The sequence below is a fragment of the Dama dama genome, chromosome 14 (assembly GCF_033118175.1).
Source record: "Dama dama isolate Ldn47 chromosome 14, ASM3311817v1, whole genome shotgun sequence".
Taxonomy (NCBI): domain Eukaryota; kingdom Metazoa; phylum Chordata; class Mammalia; order Artiodactyla; family Cervidae; genus Dama; species Dama dama.
In genome coordinates, this window is record NC_083694.1 from 74,908,411 (window position 1) to 74,930,049 (window position 21,639).

A 21,639-nucleotide genomic window follows, 5' to 3' on the forward strand; every position below is an offset into this window, starting at 1 on the left:
CTGCGGAGCGCGGGGAGCGCAGGTCCCGGCCCGCGTGGGCCTCAATGTCGTGCAGACAGCCGGAAACCCTCCTGTTGTTCATCAGGCTCCTGCTCCTGAAACAACAGACCCCAGCAGGTTAGCAGTCACATTAATACACCACATGCAATGACGCTAGATTGCTTGCTGTTAAATACCCTAAAGAAAACAGACCTCCATGAGTGTGCTTCCCACGGAGACGTTTTCATCAAGGGCTAAGTGAATCTGCCCACTGACTAAGAATTTCACTGTCTCTAGGTAGGATTCTAACCCTCCAGTTCACTGAACAGAATCAATATGTACAGGATGCAGGTGACCCTTGGACGACACAGGGGTCACACGCCCTGGGCACGGCTGAAAGCCCGTGTGTACCTTACGGTCAGCCCCGGTGCGTGAGGTTCCGCCACATCCGTGGGCCCAACCAACCCCAGGCCTGTAGGGGTTCCTATTGGAAACCCGTGTTGTTCAAGGTCAACTGTCCCATTAGTCACAGGCTCTGGATACTGTGGTTAAAGCACTTCAGTGAGCTTCTGGGCTCACTGAGCTTAAGGTCCACAGAAAGAGAGAGAAATTAGGAGTAACTACACTCAAGTGCCATGCTGTGAAAGTACTGGGGTTGGGGGGTGGCCTGCAGGACTCTGGGGAAGGACGTGGCCCCAGAGCCCAGAGGCCCCCCACACCCAGGGCAAGGGTCAGCCGCACGGGGAGGCAGGCGGGTTGTACGGCGAGAGGGAGGCTCAGCCCAGATGGATTCTGAGCTGCGGCTGAAGGTGATGAAGTTAAAAAGACTGTAACCAAAGAGACACTGTTCTCTGCGACAGAGAGGCTATAACACAGTCACAGTCGGGGGCTCGGGGGTCACTCAGAGCTGGGCTTGAGCACCAGCCCTTCCCTTAGCAGCTGTAGGCCTTTGGACAAGGTTCTCATCTCTTTAAATTCTCAGGGACTTCGTCCATGAACTGGGGGTAAGGAGGGCCTTTGCTGCTTAGCAGACATTCAACACGCTCCTCTGGTGACCATGATTCCAGTGGATGAACCGCTGTGACCTCCACATCCTGAAAACCTCCAATCTCCTCCTCAAAGCTTTAGACCGCAGGAGACCCCCATCCGGGAACCTGCCTCACTGCATCCACACCAGCCTCACCGCAGGGCACCCTGCTCCCCCGCCTGTCCCCTGGACCCGCCCGCGTCCCTGCATCCTCGTCACCCGCACCCAGGCCAAGGGTCCAGTCTCCGGGATGCATGTGAAGCCTGCCCTCCCTCGGGGCTCAGGCCGGGCCCTCATCACCGGCCCTGACCTGCTCTCCTCCCACCGGTCCTGGAGGACAGGGCGCGCCGGGCCTTTCTCTGGCATCCCCAGACATGGCAACCGGCAGGCCTAGTTCCAAACCACGCTGGGGGCCGGGCCTGGGACGAAGGCCTCTCCAGGGCACATTGGCCTCTCTGTAGCCCAAGGGTCGTGGTAACAGGGGCAGCCGTGCCTCTCCTCTGCCTCAGTTAATAAGCAGCACTTGTCACGCACGGACGTCCTCGGTCCCCACGACTGAGTGCCGAGATGCTCGTACTGACCTGACTGCATCTCACACTCCGCAAATTATGATAAAATATCAGAATATGCAAGGCTTCTGAGAAAGGGTTATTTAAAGTAATAAACACTGCTCGTTTTTATACGCAATTGGATTTATGCTAATCTAAGTTGCTCTTAAAGCTTATATGGTAAAATACTGAGGACTTTTCCTTCATATACTAACTGAATATAGGCAATTTAATGCCCTAACGGCTGTAATCTGATCACTGACATACGGCTTCCCGCCACAGATACCCGCCGTGACTGCAGACAGTTCTTGTAGACAGGAAATGACACATGTCTACAACCAGAACAAGAGCGCCAGGAGCACCAGCACCCTCACCTCCTTCTGGAAAAGGAAGAAACAGGAACATCGGTGATGTCGGGTTCCCACTCATCTTCAGGGTCACAGAAGACATCTTCACCCGGGCCACTCCCACGGCTCTAAAGAAACAAATACAGAGTTTCCAGTAACAAAGGGGGAAAAGATGTAACTACTTTGCTGCATTTATCAAAGTAAAAATGCACAGAAGTGGATGCTGTTTCAGTAAGATCTGCAAATTAATAAGTTCAAATGAGCCAAATTAAAAATGCCTACACAACAAAATGAAACCCTGGAGATGTCGACATAGCCAGGGGGGAAACAAATACAATAAATATAAAATAAAGGTTATTTTTTTTAATAAAGGTTTACTATCAAAATATGTTAAGAAAGCTTACAGATGTTAGCTCACCACTCACACTTCACGTGCCAAAAACTTCAGAGGACGTGAACACACACTTTACCAATAAGCAAACAAATCCTCAATCACTACTTATGAAAATGTAAGTTAAACCAGGGACACTGGTAAATGGCAATATTACTGGTAGGCAAATTGTCAGTGAGAAAAATAAAACAAAAAGTTTATTCTATTTATACAGTATTTATAAAGTTTACTTATACAGTGTCAGAAAATGGAAGACAAGGAAATAAGACCTTAGAGACTAACGTGCGGAGCTGAGACTTCTCAAGCAGCAAATCGCCGAACCCCGCGAGCACAGCAGCAGCCTGGGGACACCGCGCACGCAGGCCGCCAGCACCGCGGAGGACCGAGCCCGCTGCAGCGCTCTGGGTCCCTCACACCCTGCCCCCTGCACTCACGTGCAAGACTTAAAGAACACGCTATTATAACCGAGGAGATTTAGTACTAAACTTCTCCATACAGCAGTGAAAGTGAGAGTGTTAGTCACTGAGTCGTGTCTGACTCTTTTTGAGACCCCGTGGACTGTAGCCCACCAGGCTCCTCTGTCCACGCGATTTTTCAGGCAAGAACACTGGAGAGGGTTGCCGTTTCCTTCTCCAGGGGATCTTCCCAACCCTGGGGTCAAATCCAGGTCTCCTGCATTGCAGGCAGATTCTTTATCGTCTTAGCCACCAGGGAAGCATGCCTTACACAGCTATAACTATATTAAAACCCAAAAAATCCCTTCTACAGGCAAAAGTAAATATACACAATCGTTAATACTGGTTGGTTTGGCTAATGTGGACAGCCTTTTATTAATATTTGTCAAATTTTCCTCAGTGAGAACATGTCACTTCTGCATTTTTCATTTCAAAAGTTTATAGAGATTTTGATGATACCGCAAACCTCATAAAGTTCCTTCATTGCTGCAAGCTTAGACTCAAACTTTTCCAGACTCCAGACGGTTGAGACCCCGAGCTGCAGGTTACGGACCCGAATACAAGTGTCAAAACTGCTTCCTTTATCTGACACCACATGTCTGAAAGAGAAACCAAAGAAAAAATGCTTTGTCTAAAATACACGTAAGAAATACACATAACCGAGAGAGTCTGGAAACAACAGCTCCCAGAAAATTCAGTCCACAGATTAAGTCTCTCCAGAGTTAAGTATTTCTGTTATGGTTATAGTCAGGTCGAGGATATACTACATACTAAAATAACTTTTTACATAATAACTTTTTAAATTAAAAATTCATGGAATTTAGAAAGATGGTAACGATAACCCTATATGCAAAACAGAAAAAGAGACACAGAAATACAGAACAGACTTTTGAACCCTGTGGGAGAATGTGAGGGTGGGATATTTCAAAAGAACAGCATGTATATTTTCTATGGTGAAACAGATCACCAGCCCAGGTGGGATGCATGAGACAAGTGCTCGGGCCTGGTGCACTAGGAAGACCCAGAGGAATCGGGTGGAGAGTGAGGTGGGAGCGGGGATCGGGATGGGGAATACGTGTAAATCCATGGCTGATTCATATCAATGTATGACAAAACCCACTGAAATGTTGTGAAGTAATTAGCCTCCAACTAATAAAAAAAAAATAAAATAAAAATAAAATAAAAAAAAATAAAAATAAAAAAATAAAAAATAAAAATTCAATACTGCACATTTTCTTTTAAAATGTGGAATACTAATAAATTCTCAAAAGAAAATTAGTAAATTCCTAAGCCAGCTAAAATGACTCTGTTTATAAAATATTTTAAAAAGCCTTATTCACTCCAGAGTGACCTCCGAAAGGGGAGTCTGGAAGTGCCCCCTGGGGACTGACACCTGCTCGCTCCTAGACGGGCATGTAGGGTACTAAAGAAACTCAACAACAACAAAAAATCATATAAATGGCAACTAGTTTAAAACAAAGAATTAGTTTACTAATAAGATAACTACTCACCTGCCAAAAACATAATTCTTGTTTAACCTGCTACTGATGGCGTTGGCTTCCTGAATCATGACGGACAGCTTCATGGAGCTCCAGCTGGGCTGCACTGGCAGAAGGCAACAGAGAAGGCTGAGAACATGGGTGTGGGCACGGACCCCCGGGCACACCTCCTGAAAAAATCAGCTTCACACCAACGGTTCTAACTGTGTATCACAGAGGGAAGGGTGGTAACGCAGGGACTTTCTACAACCCTCATGGCGAAATGAAATACTCTTCACCCAAAATGAGGTCGTTTACCTGAGGAGGCAGGGAAGAAAAGTAAAGTTCACAGAGACAGGGAATGCCAAAGAGGCTGCTTTTCCTCCTGCTATTTTTAAAGATCTTCTCTTTTTCCTAATTTCTTTTTTTCCTAATGTCTAAGTTAAAGAATTAGATAAACTATGCATGCATGCATGCTAAGTCACTTCAGTCGTGTCCGACTCTGTGCGACCCTGTGGACAGCAGCCCACCAGGCTCCCCTGTCCACAGGATTCTCCAAGCAAGAATACTGGAGCGGGTTGCCATTCCCTTCTCCAAGATAAAGTACACTACAGCCTTAACTTACATAGAACCACAATCCTTTATATTTTGCCTGAAATTTTAAAGTATATAGATAGATAAATATAGACAGAGATAAAAATACATCAGGAAACAAAAACAATTTTAGTCCACAATTCCATGTTCCTAATTCAGATTTAAGATTTTATCACAGACACTTTCTATGTTGTTCAGTCAAACTTATAACCAATATTCCATTAAAAGCATTTTTTTAAAGAATAAAATTCATTATTCAAGTGAATTATTCAAATTCAACTAAAAAAAATCAACTATTCATGGCAAGGCACTATTTTAGGACCCAAGAGCAACAAAAAGATGAATTAAGAAAATGTTCTTATCTCTTGCAAGAGACAGGAGGAGCACTACTGCAAAGTCATCCGAAACAGAAGCTATGGAGAGCATCTGGCACCGCGACCCGGTGTCCTTGCTGAAGCACAGAGCCTGGGTGATGCCCTGTGGGAACCAGCTTCCTGACAGCCTGGGGCCCGTCAGCAAGCCCAGAATCGGAGACCCGCCAGCAAAACAACCTGGCTGCTCCCGTCCACAAGTCACAAGGGGACAGAGCGAGAAGGGAAGAGCCTGTCAACAGATTAAAACAGACTTAAAGGCACGTCTACCATACGCAAGGTATGGACCACGTTTGTACGCTGACCCAAACAAACCAAACAAATGTATCTTAAAAATTATCAAATAATCCAGGAAATTTGAATATGGACTAGATATCTGATGAGTATAAGAAACTATTACTAATACTTTAGTTGTGATAACAATATCAGAGTTAAGCTTCAAAGAGTGACAGAGAAAAGACGCCTTATCTCGCTTGGAGACACATAGGGACATATTTGCAGATCAAGCGATAGGTTGCTTGGGTTTTGTTTAAGAGCACTCCAGGAGGCAGGGGACTGAGCAGGGGCTGGAACAAGACTGAGCTTGGTGGGGAGCTGTTGGAGATGGCGAGAAGCATGTAAGGGTTTACTGAACCAATCTCTGGGCTTTCACAGTTTATTTGACATTTTCTGTAATTAAAAATAAAAGTTTACACTGAAAACATGCTGTGTTCTACACAGGAATGTAGAAATGTACAAAAAAATAACTTCCAAGTAAGAAAGTGATGTGTGCAATGATTACACACAACTTAGATAATTCTTGTAAAATAAGAATTCAGAATTACATTACGACATTTTAAAATACATGATACATATGAAAATAATACTTGGAATTCTGTTTACTATTTGCTTATGTAACTAAATATTCTAAAAATAATAGCTCATACAAATTTATCTACATCCAGAGAAGTCACTTAACACGTAGAATAAAACATTCTGAATATGTAAGGATAACTGACACCTTAGTAATTTTATGAAATAACGCACAGTTTAGAATGCCTGCTGAGGCCATCCTGCACTCACCTGTGAAGGCTTTGTCCCTGTGGCTCTGATTCTGCTGTAGAATCTGCACTTCCTCAGCAATCCTCTGCTTCTCTGTTTCTAGAGCTTCCAGAATTTTTGCGTGGCGAATCCTGTGGTCTTCTAAAGCCTGGGTGAGATCCATTCATGTGGAGCCGCACACGAGAGCATGCAAAGAGAGGAATTATGAACCAGGCTGATAACGGCAGTTTGGATGGAATAATCCTCATTCCACAGGACGCGTTTTATTAAGCATGAAAGCCTTTTAAAAAACGACTTATACAGTACCTTTAGAAAATGATTTTTTTCCCTCCACATAATCAGGAGGAATTTCTGATGACGTAATCTTTTTCTTACCATTGATAGGAGTATAAAAATCTTCAGGAAAAAAAACTACTCAAAAAAGCCCACACTCAAGAACATCTGTTGACTACATTAAACAGTTAAATGAAAACACGACCTAAAAACCTCGTTTGACACTAATAAGCTATCTAATAGCCTACCAGTAATTGTTTTCAAGATGTAAACTGCTCTTAAACTCTCTGAGATGGTTCCCTGGCCGCTCCGGTTCTGGAGCTGCTAATACACGTGTTCTCCCCAAACTCTAGTAGGGGCATTTTTAGGTTACTAACAGTATCCTCTCTACCCCCACCTCCACTATTAACTCAGACAGAAAAGAAAAAAAACTGCCGCTTGAGAGTCAAACTTTAAGGCACAAGAAGGCAAAGCGGAGATGAGAGCAGGGGCTCTACCTCCAAGATCAGTGGTGCCCGCTCCGGGGCCGCTCATGAGGGATTCGGGGGCCCCCTCGGAGCTCTGACCCAGCAGTGCTGGAGGCACCAGGATCTCACATCCCCCAGGCGATGCTGGGCCTCTGGTCCAGCACCTGGAGAGCACCGCCCAGAAGGTGCCTCCGCCCTCAGAGAGACGAGGGACACTGGTGCCCCAGCTCCCACGGCGGCCCGGGGCCTGCCCGCTGCTCCTCCCGTCCTGGCACCAGACGCAACCGGTACAGGAGTGAGCCACCCCCTTTGCCCTGTGCCGCGGCAGCCCTCGGCATCTGTGTGATGGCGTGACGATGGGGGAGGATGGACACGTCAGGCAGGGAGATGCCCCCCCACCCTCAGACCTGTCACTCCTGTGTCACCCTCAGACCCGCCACTCCTGTGCCATACTCAGACCCGTCGCTCCTCTGTCACACTCACACCCGTCGCTCCTGTGTCACCCTCACACCCGTCACTCCTCTGTCACACTCACACCCGTCACTCCCGTGTCACCCTCACACCCGTCACTCCTCTGTCACACTCACACCCGTCACTCCTGTGTCACACTCACACCCATCACTCCCGTGTCACACTCACACCCGTCACTCCCCTGTCACCCTCACACCCGCCACTCCCGTCACACTCACACCCGTCACTCCTCTGTCACCCTCACACCCGTCACTCCCCTGTCACCCTCACACCCGCCACTCCTGTCACCCTCACACCCGTCACTCCCCTGTCACCCTCACACCCGTCACTCCCCTGTCACCCTCACACCCGCCACTCCTGTCACCCTCACACCCGTCACTCCCCTGTCACACTCACACCCGCCACTCCTGTCACCCTCACACCCGTCACTCCCCTGTCACCCTCACACCCGCCACTCCCGTCACCCTCACACCCGCCACTCCCGTCACACTCACACCCATCACTCCCGTCACCCTCACACCCGTCACTCCCATCATCCTCACACCCGCCACTCCTCTGTCACCCTCACACCCGCCACTGCTCTGTCACCCTCACACCTGTCACTCCTGTGTCACCCTCACACCTGTCACTCCTGTGTCACACTCACACCTGTCACTCCTGTCACCCTCACACCCGCTGCTCCTCTGTCACCCTCACACCCGCTGCTCCTCTGTCACCCTCACACCCGTCACTCCCCTGTCACCCTCACACCCGTCACTCCCCTGTCACCCTCACACCCGCCACTCCCGTCACACTCACACCCGTCACTCCTCTGTCACCCTCACACCCGTCACTCCTCTGTCACCCTCACACCCGTCACTCCTCTGTCACCCTCACACCCGTCACTCCCGTCACACTCACACCCGTCACTCCCCTGTCACCCTCACACCCGTCACTCCCCTGTCACCCTCACACCCGTCACTCCCCTGTCACCCTCACACCCGCCACTCCTGTCACCCTCACACCCATCACTCCCGTCACCCTCACACCCGTCACTCCCCTGTCACCCTCACACCCGCCACTCCTGTCACCCTCACACCCGCCACTCCCCTGTCACACTCACACCCGCCACTCCCCTGTCACCCTCACACCCGTCACTCCCCTGTCACCCTCACACCCGTCACTCCTGTGTCACACTCACACCTGTCACTCCTGTCACCCTCACACCTGTCACTCCTGTGTCACACTCACACCTGTCACTCCTGTATCACACTCACACCTGTCACTCCTGTCACCCTCACACCCGCCGCTCCTCTGTCACCCTCACACCTGTCACTCCTGTGTCACACTCACACCTGTCACTCCTGTCACCCTCACACCTGTCACTCCTGTGTCACACTCACACCTGTCACTCCTGTATCACACTCACATCTGTCACTCCGGTGTCCCTCGGCATCCGTGTGACAATGGGGTAGGACAGACACTTCAGCTGGGAGATCCCTCTCACCCTCAGACCTGGAGCTGGCCATCACCCTCAACAGAGCCTAAGTTCTTTAAAACAAAACCCAGGGACTTCCCTGGCAGTCCAGTGGTTAGCAATCCGCCAGCCAGTGCAGGGGACACGGGTTCCATCTCTGGTCCGGGAAGACCCTACATGCTGCAGGGCGGCTGGACCCGACACCACAACTACTGAGCCCGCACTCCTAGAGCCCGTGATCTGCAACAAGAGAAGCCCCTGCAACGCGGAGCCCACACTCCGCAACCAGAGAGTAGCCCCTCTCGCTGCAGTGGAGATGCAGCACAGCCAAAAATAAACAAATGGATAAATAAATATTTTTTAAGTCCAGCTTTTCCTCCAGACTACACTAGCTACATGATGAAGTCACCTGCTTTGTCGCCAGAGCCTCCATTTCCAGCCGCTTTCTGTTGACATGAATTTCCTGCTCAAAGCGCTGCTTCGCCTTTTCCAGTTCCTCAATTTTGTGATTCGCCTTTTGGTTATTTATTTCCTGAATCTTCTTCCTTTGAGATTCTTCTTTCTTTAAGCAAAGCAACAATAGTAAAAAGTATATAGGGCAAAAGTACAGAGCAATTCTTCAAAAACAAGATCAGTTGGTAAAGAGTCTGCCTGCTTGCAGGAGACCAGGGTTCAATCCGTGGGTCAGGAAGAGCCCCTGAAGAAGGAAATGGAAACCCATTCCAGTATTCTTGCCTGGAGAATTCCACAGAGGAGCCTGGTGGACTAAAGTCCATGGGGTTGCGAAGAATTGGACACGACTGAGTGACTAACACACAAATAGGGCAAAAATACAGAGCAATTCTTGAAAAACATCAAAAAAGTACAAAAGTCCCATTTTTAAAATCAGTGCCCAAGAAATTGATTCACAATGGAAAAGGGGCCCTGGAGCGTCTCCACCTCGTCGAGGTTGACTAACCGACTGCAAAGAACCACATCACTTGCCCACCCTCCCAAGCGCTGACCCCTGGACGGTGCAGGGAAGCTGAATGTCCAGCAAATGAGAGCACCAAGGCCCAAGGAGGGGCCGGAGACCCTCGGTATCTCCTCTTTCCCGAGAGCCGCGTCTCCCCGGGACGCCCCAGGCCCATCTAGAAACCTAAGGTTACTCGGGACGCCCTGACAGGCCTCCTACCAGCTCCGCCTCCAGCACTCGGATCTTGCTCTCGTATGCAGCTTTTTGAGAGGAGAGCTCTTGCTGGGCCATTTCTCTCACGATCTGGATGCCTTGCATCATTTCCTCCTTGGCTCTCACCTGCGCCTCCTGAATTTCCGCCTCAAGCCTGCAAGGCAATGAACAGCCACAGTGGGCGCCGTCAACCTTCACACACCAGAACTCGCAACTGTACTAAGATGTTTTCAGTTAAACCAACGTTCAAACCTCAAAACTTAAATTTCTGACTTTCTCTCAAAAGCGTTCTTAAATTTTTATTAGCTCGAGAACTGTTTACACAAAATATAGAAGAGAAAATATAAAAGGATGAAAATTCATCTATTTCTAAGCCACTCTGCTCTACACACACGAGTACTCACTGTAACCTCTGGGCCATCAGCAAGTCGTTTTTGGCTGACTCAAAGTCTTCTGGGCCCTTGCTCATAGGATTCTCTCTGCTGGGTGGCCGCTCGCCTTTCTGGACTTCCACTGGATGATTAAATCTAAAATAATGATCGCCACCAAGAATCACCCGATCACCCTAAAGCACACAAAAAATGGACCACTGGAGGTGAGTCCGAACCAAAAATTCCCATGGGACAAATCGTCATGCTCAACAATTCAATACCATCCAGTGTCACTAATGATGAACATAAGAATCACGGCAGCTAACATTTATGAAACACCTGAGAGGGTCAGTTCCTAGGCAGGCTGATAAGTCCAGGGTCCCCGAGGAGGAGAAAGGGGTCTGGGGCTCTTGAAGAGGAGATAGGGGTCTGGAATTCTCAAGGAGGAGGAAAGGACAAACATCTTTTTTTTCTCTACATTCCTTACTCTTGAGTCACATAAAACTTTTTTTTCTTTAAGCCCAGAACCAGGCTTCCCAGGTGGCGCTACTGGTAAAGAACCCATCTGCCAATGCAGGAGACACCAGGGACGTGGGTTCAGTCCCTGGGTTGGGAAGATCCCCTGGAGGAGGAAACAGCAACCCACTCGTGTTCTTGCCTGGAAAATCCTATGGACAGAGGCTACAGTCCAGGAGGCTACAGAGTCGGATGTGACTGAACACACACATGATGATACAGAACTGATGATTACACAACAAACTCAGTTTAAACTCTATACTAAGGATTATACAATATATCCTGCTTGAGGACAGTTTCTCCTTCCTGAAAACCTTCTGGCTAATCCTGTTACCTTAAAATGTAAACTATGGGAGTGGGTCTAATAAGATCTTTACAACCTTGAGACATTCTATCGACTTACTGTAATAACTAATTAGAAAAGCATGTGACCCCCTTGCTAACACGAGCAGGGGGCACTCTCCGCCCCTTCTGAGTCTGTGTCAGAAGCCTCCTCTGTTCCTTTTTCACTTTAATAAAACTCTGCTACACAACAGCTCTTGAGTGATCAAGCCTGGTCCCTGCTCCTGAAGCTAAATCTTCGGAGATCACGAATTCGACGTCATTCACCATAAGCTACCGCACTGTCCATATGCCAAGAACTGGGGCAGACACGCTGCCTACATGCCTATTATTAACCCAATTTTAGGGATGAGGAAACTAACAGAGCACAGACATTAACAGCCATGGCGCTAAGCACTGGTTGAGCTCACTGTCTGCAGACACTGCATTAAGAACCAGGCACAAATTAATTCTTCCAGCAGCCTCTCTCAACCCTCCCTGAGAGAGAGATACATACAGCAGGTGACCACAGGCCTTGCTTTGCCTGCAACAGAACACTTATGCCTGTTCCCCTAAAGTCATCATTAAAGTGCCTGGGGAGAGTGACACATGGTCACCTGAGCCTCGTAACTTCTCAAAGGTCAAACAGCAGCTGGCAGGGCGGGGGCTCTGACTGAAGCCCAGCTCTGCCCGGGACATGGAACGGTGCTGCCACTGGGCAGCTCCGAGGCGCGGGTCTCTGCACGAGGCCAGGCGATCTGTGAAACGCCAGGAGAGAACGTGAGAGCCCGAGAATCCTTCCCCTCGCTCTGACCTCAGAGGAAAGGACCAGGCTCAGCAAACTGAATCCCATGCCCAAAGGGGAACAGTTACCCGCATCTCAGCAGCAGCCAACTTACATGGTGTAACACCGTGGGCTCCGAAATCAGTTTTCCGTTTACGTATGACTTCGCTTCCCCAGCTGGGACGATACTCACTGTCCCAGCGGAATTGGTGATGGTGCTGTGAAGACAGGGTGCCCATGGTTACCGTGATGGACAGACTGACAAGGAAGAAAAGGCAGTACAAATAATGCTCCTTGGGGTGTTCCTTCAGTCTAAGGTTCCTATCAATTTATGACAACAGTAATGTATAAGAATCCTCTTATTTTCCGTCAATCAGATTTTGAAGCTTTGCTGAAAAAAGCCTGGCTTCTCTAACAATTCTATCCAGCAGTGGCGGGAAAATTCTTCATTGTATGTATTACGATTAAAACTACTTAAAAAAATACTAACCCCTCTCCCCGCCAAAACAAAAAATGAATACACAAACATTAAAGGAAAATACATTAAAATACTTACGAGCACTGACCCGTGTACTAAAACCAAGGGCCAGGCGAGTGGGGGACTTCCTGGCCCCCTGCTGGACTCTTCACTCTTTGGGGGCATGTTCTGTATCTTTGCCACAAGAGTAAATAATACTGGACTTATTTGTTACAGAAAACAGTTAGTAGAAGACCAAGAGTAACAGAAGATCAAGGAGCCAAACCACGCCAGGTACAAAGACACCGTGGAGCTCAGATAACTAAGACCATGCGGTATTAGTGAGAAAACTCACTCCATATCTTTAGAAATTTTTTGCATGAATACCACATATTAAAAAAAATAAAAAAGCCACATGTTATTCAATATATAGGACTGGCAGAATTGGTTATTCACAGGGAAAATAAATGAATTTAGATCCCTACTTCACACCAAACAAAAAATTCCAGACTACTTAAGGACTTAAATGTGAAAGCAAAATTTCAAAACATCTAAAAGATAATTTAGGAGACTATCTCTATAACCTCAATACAGAAAGGGTTTTTTTAAACAAGACACAGAAACTGACAACCATAAAGGAAAAGATTCACTTGTGTGATACACTAGGAACTTTGATCCATCCGAAAGGCACCCTGAGAGAGAGAAAAGATGAGCCATGCGCTAGAAACGAGCTATTTACAACACATGAAACTCACAAAAGCTTGCCAACCAGAACACAGAAAGATCTGCTACAAATAATGAAGGAAAAAACAAACAATACAATTGAAAAATGGACAAAAGACATGAACAAGTTACAAACAAGTTACAAAAGAGCAAGCAAAAGCGGCCAAAATATGTGAAGATTACTAGACAAGGAAATGCAAACGAATGCCCAACGAGACGCCAGTTCGTGTCCACTCTACAGCGCTAAGTGTTGGCAAGGATCTGAGGGTAACAGGAACTCTCAGTGCCAACTGCGGCAGACCTGACAATCATTCTGGAAAGCAATCTGAAATCACCTCGCCAAGGTGAATTTGCACACATCCTGCAGGCTGCTCTCTCCCCTCCTAGACACACACTTAGGGCTACTTCCCAAACTGGGGAATTACCGTGACATGCTAAGTGCAAAGTCGCCACGCTCATACGGCACGCGGGGCAGACAGACGGGCCAGGCTGCCCCGAGGGCCCTGTCTCACCTGTTGACACTTACTCTAGGGACGTGCTACCTGTTTGTACCAGGAGATGTGTCACAAGCACTCACAGCAGTGCTGTGGGAGTGAAATGTGAGAAACCACCAAACGTCTACCGACTAAATAGACAGGTAAGTCCATACCACACGACACTTTGCAGCTGGGAGAAAACAAGCATATCAACAAGGATGAATCATGAAAACACAGCATGGAGCTAAAACAGTTCACATAAACCATCACCCCAACAACACATGCAGCATCACTCCACTCACAGGGACAGAAGTTTAAATTCATCATCTGACCAAAAATCCTGCCATAAATGATGGATGGAAGTTTCACGCCTAAGATTATAACTCCCAAGAAATAACCCCTTGGCCACATCGCATGCATAACACAGAAACACAGCCACACTACTCATACATCACTTCCCACAGGAGAGCAGCTGCCCTGCCATCCTCACAAAACGCCGACTGCCTGCTTTCCTGGCTAACAGACGCCCTCTGAGTGACACCAGGCCTCAGCGTGAACGCAGACGCGTGGGGAGGGAGCTGCAGGTGGGCGGGATCTGGAGGGACGCACCAGTGGTCGTCGGCGATCAGCACCCCCGACAGCTGGATGTCGTGGTTGGAGCTCGGTCTGTTCTTTCCGACTGTGGTCGTCCCCTCTTTTATCATGTATAACAGGATCTCCGACAGCTGAGGGTCTTCATTGAGATTGACCAGGTTTGGCAGATGGTTGTCCATTTGAAAGGTAATTCCTGCTTTCTAGTGGAAGTCAAAAGAAAGTTAACTTTGATCAGGAGCATGAAATTGTTAAATCCACCTAAAATGAAAGGTCTGCGTTAAACGTCAAAGTCACAGGACGTGTGACTCGATAATTAACGGTCTCTTAGACCATCTCCTCACGTATGTGTATGTGTGACCGTATGCCGTAAGTGTGACCAGCATACTTCTTAGAAGCCTCCCAGGGTGACGCTGACCCTGTGTCCCTCACCTTCAGCCCACTCAGCCCACCTGGTGTCTCCATGCACCTGTCCTCACCCGCAGCCGTCCACAGTGGGTCGGGTCCTGCTACCGCATCTCTGCAGCCACCACCGGGTCCCCTCACCGTGACAATAACCTCCTGATCCCACGATGCAGGGCACACCTTTCAGGCCCCATTCCCCAGTTCCCTGTCTACACACATCTCAGGAAAACCCTCTTGAGCCTGTCAGCTCTCCTCCTTTCCGGCCCTTGCACCCAGCCCCGCCACCGCCTGCCCCGAGCTCTCGTCAACTCCTCCCGTAACCCCAGCCATAGCTCCGAGATGGGTCCCTTTTCCAGCATTCGTCTTCCCCCCCTTGAACCCTCTCTCACAGCCTCACCAGGAGAACCTGTCCAGACACAGGCTGCTCCGCCCTCCTTCCACCTAAAACCCGCCGTGGCCCCGCCCACCGGTCCTCACTGCATCGTGGCCTGACTGTGCCTCTCTCCAGTCTGACCCGTCCCTGCAGCCACGCATCTGTTCCTAATTCTCAGGGCATCAGGCTGCCCTGTGTGCTTCTAAACATGGTATTTCTTTGCTTAGACGTTTTGACTCTGGTAGCCAACAAGCTCCTGCTCATTGTACGAGATTTTGCTTAGTTGTTCCTTTCTGTTCCAAGTCCTCCCAATGACCGCCCTCATCACAGAAAACTACTCCCTCCTGTGTCCAGCTCCTCCGCCCATCGCATTAGGGTGACTCACACGACACAGCCAGGGTCCACCATCGTGTACCTACCAGGTGGTTTAACCCCTCCCATCACACGACACTTCCGTAAACCTCCCTCTGCATCACACGTGCTCTGGATTCACCTCGGCCTCCCCAGGCCTGGCACAGCACAAACATTTCATATTTGTTGAACCAACATGAACAGAACTAGAGAGTTTGTTTATATTTTAACTTTCCAACCAGCTCAAAGGCTCTAAGCCATCACAATCCCACTCTTAAAGCTCCTCACAAGGATTCCCTCTAACATTTTGCTCTGTACAATCAGTATACAATGAGCATTTGAGAAATTACATCTGCATATTTACTGGCATATTTCTTTGCAAATTTTCAAATCAGTTTAGAGAGTTGAAATGATACCTGTAACTCCTTTGTTACTTGAAGTTTTCTTTTTTCAGCTTGTTCAAGTTTTTCTTTCCACATTCTTTTCAAAGAACAAAAGAGTTTTAAAAAATCTAGATATATAAATGATTAAGAATCAAGAGACAATCAACAAAACTTAAAAAACCACTTGGGAATATTTCAAACATCATGGTCTGGGGATGAGCTGCTGTACTCATATGGAAGGGAGGATGAACACAGACTCAGGTGCCTCCTCAGCCTCCCCGCCAGCCCCCGCCACCACCCCCACCAGCCCCGGGAGCCCAGGGAGCACAGGGCCCCGCCCCATCACACACAGAGTCCCGCCCCCGCCCGCCCCAGGCCCCGCCCCATCAGCCACAGAACCCCGCCCCTGCCTGCCCCAGGCCCCGCCCCATCAGGCACAGAACCCCGCCCCGGGCCCCGCCCCATCAGACACAGAACCCCGCCCCTGCCCACCCCAGGCCCCGCCCCATCAGGCACAGAACCCCGCCCCTGCCCTGCCCACAGCCCCGCCCGCCCCGGGCCCACACAGGGCCCGCACAGGGCCGGCCCGCCTGGCGCCCGCGCACCTCTGCATGTCCGCCATCTCTCTCTCCTGCTGATGCAGCTTCATTCTCAAGGACGCGATTTCTTGCCGGCAGAGCCTGTATCGTTCAGGGTCAATGTTCTGACTGCTTCTTTGGGCAGCTTTTAACTTTTCAATTTCTGCTTTCAATTCTAAACATTTGTAAAAAGAGACCTGATTAATAACATTTGATATACAGTCCACTAGACATGAACGGCTGATCTTCTATTTGAAGTCTTAAGAACTACTAAGTGAAATTTTACGTTACTTACAAATCCTTACCTAGCCTTAACCTGAAAAACTGCTCCCCTGTTAATGAATCCCTCCCTCTTAGCAGGATGGCCACGAAATGTCCAACGCAGGGCCCCTCTGAGAGGGCCCGGGCACTCGTCTGGGACGACACAAACAGTCCTGCCCTGGCACACCGTACCCATAAAGACTCGAGATAAAGATCAAAGGTTTTCCAAGCTGGAATTCAGAAGACTAATGGAAATGCTCCCGCTGGTAGAGAGAGGAAATGCAAAAGGGGAAAGATTGAGTGGGAGCCAGCCGGCACCCGTGGGCTCCATGCACCATCGAGCCGCTGTGGGAGGGTCGCAGGCGAAGCGCGGCCTGCTGGCGCTGGGCGGGCCGGGCAGAGCTGAACCAAGGATGCCGCTGCTCCCACAGAGGCCCGCCGGCCCCGCCCCACCTCCGGCCCCTCCACCCCACTCCCCATGGTGGTCTCGTCCGCCATCAGCGAGGGAAGGTGATGAGGAGCTGCTGCAGCCAGCCTGAGAGGAAAACCCTCAACTCTCTTAAACCGCTCATTTTCACGACTAAAGTGACCTTCAGGTCTGAGGTGGCGCTCACCTCGGATGAGCCTGGCGCTCAGGTCCTCGTTGACCCTGGCGGCAGTGACGATGCTGCGGGCCTGCGCGGCATACCTCAGCGTGCTCAGCGTCTCCTCCACGCTGCTGCCCGCTGGGCTGACCGTGGCGATCATGGCGGTTTTCGAGTTTCCACTCAGACTCTCCTTCAGCAGCCTGGGTGGAAAACAGCCACCGTCAGACTTCGATTCTGCAATGACCGAATAACGACGGGTACCGGGAAAGTACGAAGCATGCTAACGGGATAGCATCATACACTGTTCCACTCCTCACTCAGCCATGTAGAATGTTTTTGGTACTTACAGCTCTTTTTACAAAGAAGCAATGGCAGCCCACTCCAGTACTCTTGCCTGGAAAATCGCATGGATGGAAGAGTCTGGTGGGCTGCAGTCCATGGGGTCGCAGAGTTGGACAGGACTGAGCAACTTCACTTTCACTTTTCACTTTCATGCATTGGAGAAGGAAATGGCAACCCACTCCAGTGTTCTTGCCTGGAGAATCCCAGGGACGGGGGAGCCTGATGGGCTGCCATCTATGAGGTCACACAGAGTCGGACACAACTGAGCGACTTAGCAGCAGCAGCAGCTCTTTTTAGGTCTCTGAGCACTTTATTTCCTCTCACGCTTTGTATACTGTTTTGTGAAACAATAGTCTGTACAGAGATTTTAAAATGTGGGTAACTATCCAATCTTTAGTGAAATTCCTCTCCCCGCACTAGACTGGGAGCTGCTTCAGGGAGGGACCGTGTCTGGTTGTTTTTGGGTTTCTGGAGCCACCATGATGATTCAAAGCACCTGCCTGGAAGTGCAGAAAATGATGGATGAACCTTATAAACACAAATTTTGTTCTCTGTTACTAATATATGCAAAAGCCTTACTTGAGAGGGAAAAAAAAGTATGAGACTAAAAAGCCTATCTTTACGAATGCAGAATGAATCAGTCTCAACTTTCAAAAGTTATTCTTAATTTTCAAGAGGCATTAAAGAAAATCAGACTGTTCTCTGACACATTTTGAGGTAGCGTTACAATATAATAAAGTATAAAGACACACTGCTGTCAAGGAGAGATATGTCCTTCTCAGAACTGAATATTAAATCTATACAGATGTAAACTGAATGTAACATATCTGAAGTTACATACGCACTCATTAATGAAAAAATACTTTTTGAACCAGCCAGTGTGTGCTAAGCCTCACTTTGCACACCCAGCATTGTGTCTGGTGACAGCACACAAGCTCAAACATCAGGCACTAATAATAGTAAATACAGTAACAGAGGCTGACACTGACGCAGCACACACCACGTACTAAGAGCTTCTGTATGTGTGTGCGCTCAGTTACTCAGCCATGTCTGACTCTTTGTGATCCCATGAATGGACTGCAGCCCACCAGGTTCCCCAGTCCATGTGATTTTCCAGCAAGAACACTAGAATGGGTTGCCATTTCCTTATCTAGGGATCTTCTCAATCCAGGGACCGAACCTACGTGTCTCCTATGTCTCCTGACCGCAGGTGGGCTCTTTACCACGGCACTACCTGGGAAGCCTCTAAGACTTTTTACATCCATCATTCACCCTCACTATCCCAGGAGACTCAGTGGTAAAGAATCTGCTGGCCAACGCAGGAGACTTGGTTTCAGTCCCGGGGTTGGGAAGATCCCCTGCAGGAGGAAGTGGCAACCCACTCCAGTATTCTTGCCTCAGAATCCCATGGACAGAGGAGCCTGGCGGGCTACAGTCCATGGGACTGCAAAGAGTCAGACATGACTGAGCAACTGAGCACACATACACACACAACCCTAAAGATACGTCTTGATATATACCCGTTATTTCAGACAGGAAACAGGCTGGAGCACTATCAAGGTCAAGTCCAGGTAGCCTGGCTCTTAAATCCATAGGAGAGTCACATGCACTCGGTCTATGCCCCTTTCCCACACTACTCGGTGTATCTTGTTCAGTTCTTTACTCTTCAAGAGCTACTTGCCATGTGAGGACAGACTCGCGGTAAGGAATGAACACGCTCCGCCCGCCAGCCTGCTCGGACAGTGCAGAGATGACCTTGCCCAGGGTCAGCAGCGACTTGTTAATGCTCACGCCTTCCTGGGGACAAGATCAAACATTTTAATCAAACCTGCTCCAGAACAAATTTATCTCACAAAATATATTTCTTCCCTAATTGCTCCTTGGAAGAAAAGCTATGACCAACCTAAACAGCATATTAAAAAGCAGAGACATTACTTTGCCAACAAAGGTCCATCTAGTCAAAGCTATGGCTTTTCCAGTAGTCATGTATGGATGTGAGAGTTGGACCATAAAGAAAGCTGATGCATTTGAACTGTGGTGTTGGAGAAGACTCTTGAGAGTCCCTTGGACTGCAAGGAGATCCAGCCAGTTCATCCTAAAGGAGATCAGTCCTGAATAGTCATTGGAAGGACTGATGTTGAAGCTGAAACTCCAGTACTTTGGCCACCTGATATGAAGAGTTGACTCACTGGAAAAGACCCTGATGCTGGGAGGGATTGCGGGCAGGAGGAGAAGGGGACGACAGAGGATGAGATGGCTGGATGGCATCATTGACTCGATGGACATGACTTTCAGTAAACTCCGGGAGTTGCTGATGGACAGGGAAGCCTTGAGTGCTACAGTCCATGGAGTCGCAAAAAGTCGGACACAGCTGAGCTACTGAACTGAACTGAACTGAAAATTACTGAGTAAATACTTCCTTTCAGAATCTACTCACTCCCTTTGGACTCAAAGTCTACTAACTGTCTCTGAAAAGCAATCATAACCAAGAACTATGGGTCCCTTTTTGAGCCTCAGACCGCAGTCTATGAAGTGCAGGTTCAGAGAGGGGTTTTTTTGGTTAAGTATGCTGAGCTTGTAATCTCCTAAAAACACAGCCCAGGCCTGAGCTCCCCAACACGAGGGGGCACGTTACCTTCAGCCGCTCCCCGATGGTCCCAGTTGCGGAACACCGCTCACTGCCAGCCAGGTCCACGAGGTTTATGCGGCTCCGAATTCTGTGGTCCAGCTCCTCCCCCTCCACAAATTCTGTCTGGAGAAAAGGGGCATTAAAATAATACATCATAAGTTCTTTCATGACTTGCCATCACCATAAGTCTGCAAAACAGAGAGTTACACAAGATCACAAACACAAGGGATAAAGAAACTGTCTCCGTGAATCCATGACAACTCATCAGAACACGCTGAGCAGTGCTGGACTAAGCCAAAATAAAAGCAGTGACTTCAAAGGGCCAGAGACCTGTAACTACTCAATTACATTAAGGAAACAACAATAAATAGAGAAAAAGCTTAATTTATAAAAGTGTTGTTTATCCCAGCATTGAAGTAGCAAAATGTTTAAAAGCAACATAAATGTCCAACACCTGAGAAAAACCTGAGGACTTTTAATAGTCAAAGGAATACTATGTAGCTATGAAAAACAGTATTTTGCAAATAATTTTAAAGCCATGAAATTGCTACAGATTTTGTAAATGTATGATGTGTGGTTGTAAAACAATTGAAAGATTATATACCAAACTGTTGAGGGGGTTTATCTGAGTGGTGGAACCTATGGCTAAATTTATTTTGGCTGTGCTGGGTCTTCACCGTGGCTCATGGGCTTCCTAAGGTGCAGCACACATTCTCTAGAGCAAGAAGGCTCAGTAGTTTCCGTGTGCTGGGTCTTAGCTGCAACATACGGAATCAAACTCGGTCCTCTGCACTGGGAACACAGTCTTATCCATTGGACCACCAAGGGAGTCCCTGCATTATTTAAAATCCTTTACTTTCTGACATGTTTTTTCAGATACAAGTATTATGTATTATTGATAATATATTACCATATATTGATATGATGCGAGTCACTGCATGTATGTCCTAAAACCCAATTATGTTACATACTATGTGACCATGCTTTTACCTTTGATTTAAAGGAGGAAATAAGGACAACATGCAACTTAAATACAGTGAGCATCTTTCCTAGGCAAGCCCTCAGCGACACGGTACCTTGGCCTGGGTCATCACCAGGGTGACCACGGAGTGAGAGCGTGAGCTCTTGTCGTTCATGCCAGTGGCGGCCGTGGCCTTCTGCTTGTTCCCCAGCTGCAGCCAGACCTGGTGAGGGAGGCGGGCCAGAGCTCAGACGTGCCGACCGGGCCAAAGTATGAGGCAAGCACATATACACACACCAATAATCACTTTGCAAAATAAAATTATCAATACATATTTATTTACTCATTTGTATTACCATTTTCCAGTTGTTTGTTTTCTTTTTCTGTCTCAGAAACTTGAATCAGGAGATAATACCTTGAAAAGGTTATTTCTACAACTCTAAACTGATCTGATAATCAATTTA

The 21,639-nt window shown here is 48.3% G+C and overlaps 1 protein-coding gene across 2 annotated transcripts in view; it reads right to left on the bottom strand.

The window, feature by feature from the left end:
- KIF14 (kinesin family member 14) overlaps nucleotides 1–21,639 on the bottom strand; it is a 43,737-nt gene that overhangs the window by 10,765 nt on the left and 11,333 nt on the right. For both annotated transcript variants that reach the window (XM_061161104.1, XM_061161105.1), the window contains exons 8-23: nucleotides 21,291–21,398; nucleotides 20,221–20,337; nucleotides 19,267–19,382; nucleotides 17,271–17,443; nucleotides 16,423–16,570; nucleotides 15,851–15,914; nucleotides 14,324–14,508; nucleotides 12,174–12,276; nucleotides 10,471–10,631; nucleotides 10,073–10,220; nucleotides 9,308–9,460; nucleotides 6,253–6,379; nucleotides 4,259–4,352; nucleotides 3,214–3,346; nucleotides 1,929–2,029; nucleotides 1–95 (exon numbers count right to left, since the gene is read on the bottom strand). In XM_061161104.1, coding sequence (XP_061017087.1) covers nucleotides 1–95; nucleotides 1,929–2,029; nucleotides 3,214–3,346; nucleotides 4,259–4,352; nucleotides 6,253–6,379; nucleotides 9,308–9,460; nucleotides 10,073–10,220; nucleotides 10,471–10,631; nucleotides 12,174–12,276; nucleotides 14,324–14,508; nucleotides 15,851–15,914; nucleotides 16,423–16,570; nucleotides 17,271–17,443; nucleotides 19,267–19,382; nucleotides 20,221–20,337; nucleotides 21,291–21,398 — 2,026 coding nt within the window. The remainder of the gene's footprint in view (nucleotides 96–1,928; nucleotides 2,030–3,213; nucleotides 3,347–4,258; nucleotides 4,353–6,252; nucleotides 6,380–9,307; nucleotides 9,461–10,072; nucleotides 10,221–10,470; nucleotides 10,632–12,173; nucleotides 12,277–14,323; nucleotides 14,509–15,850; nucleotides 15,915–16,422; nucleotides 16,571–17,270; nucleotides 17,444–19,266; nucleotides 19,383–20,220; nucleotides 20,338–21,290; nucleotides 21,399–21,639) is intronic.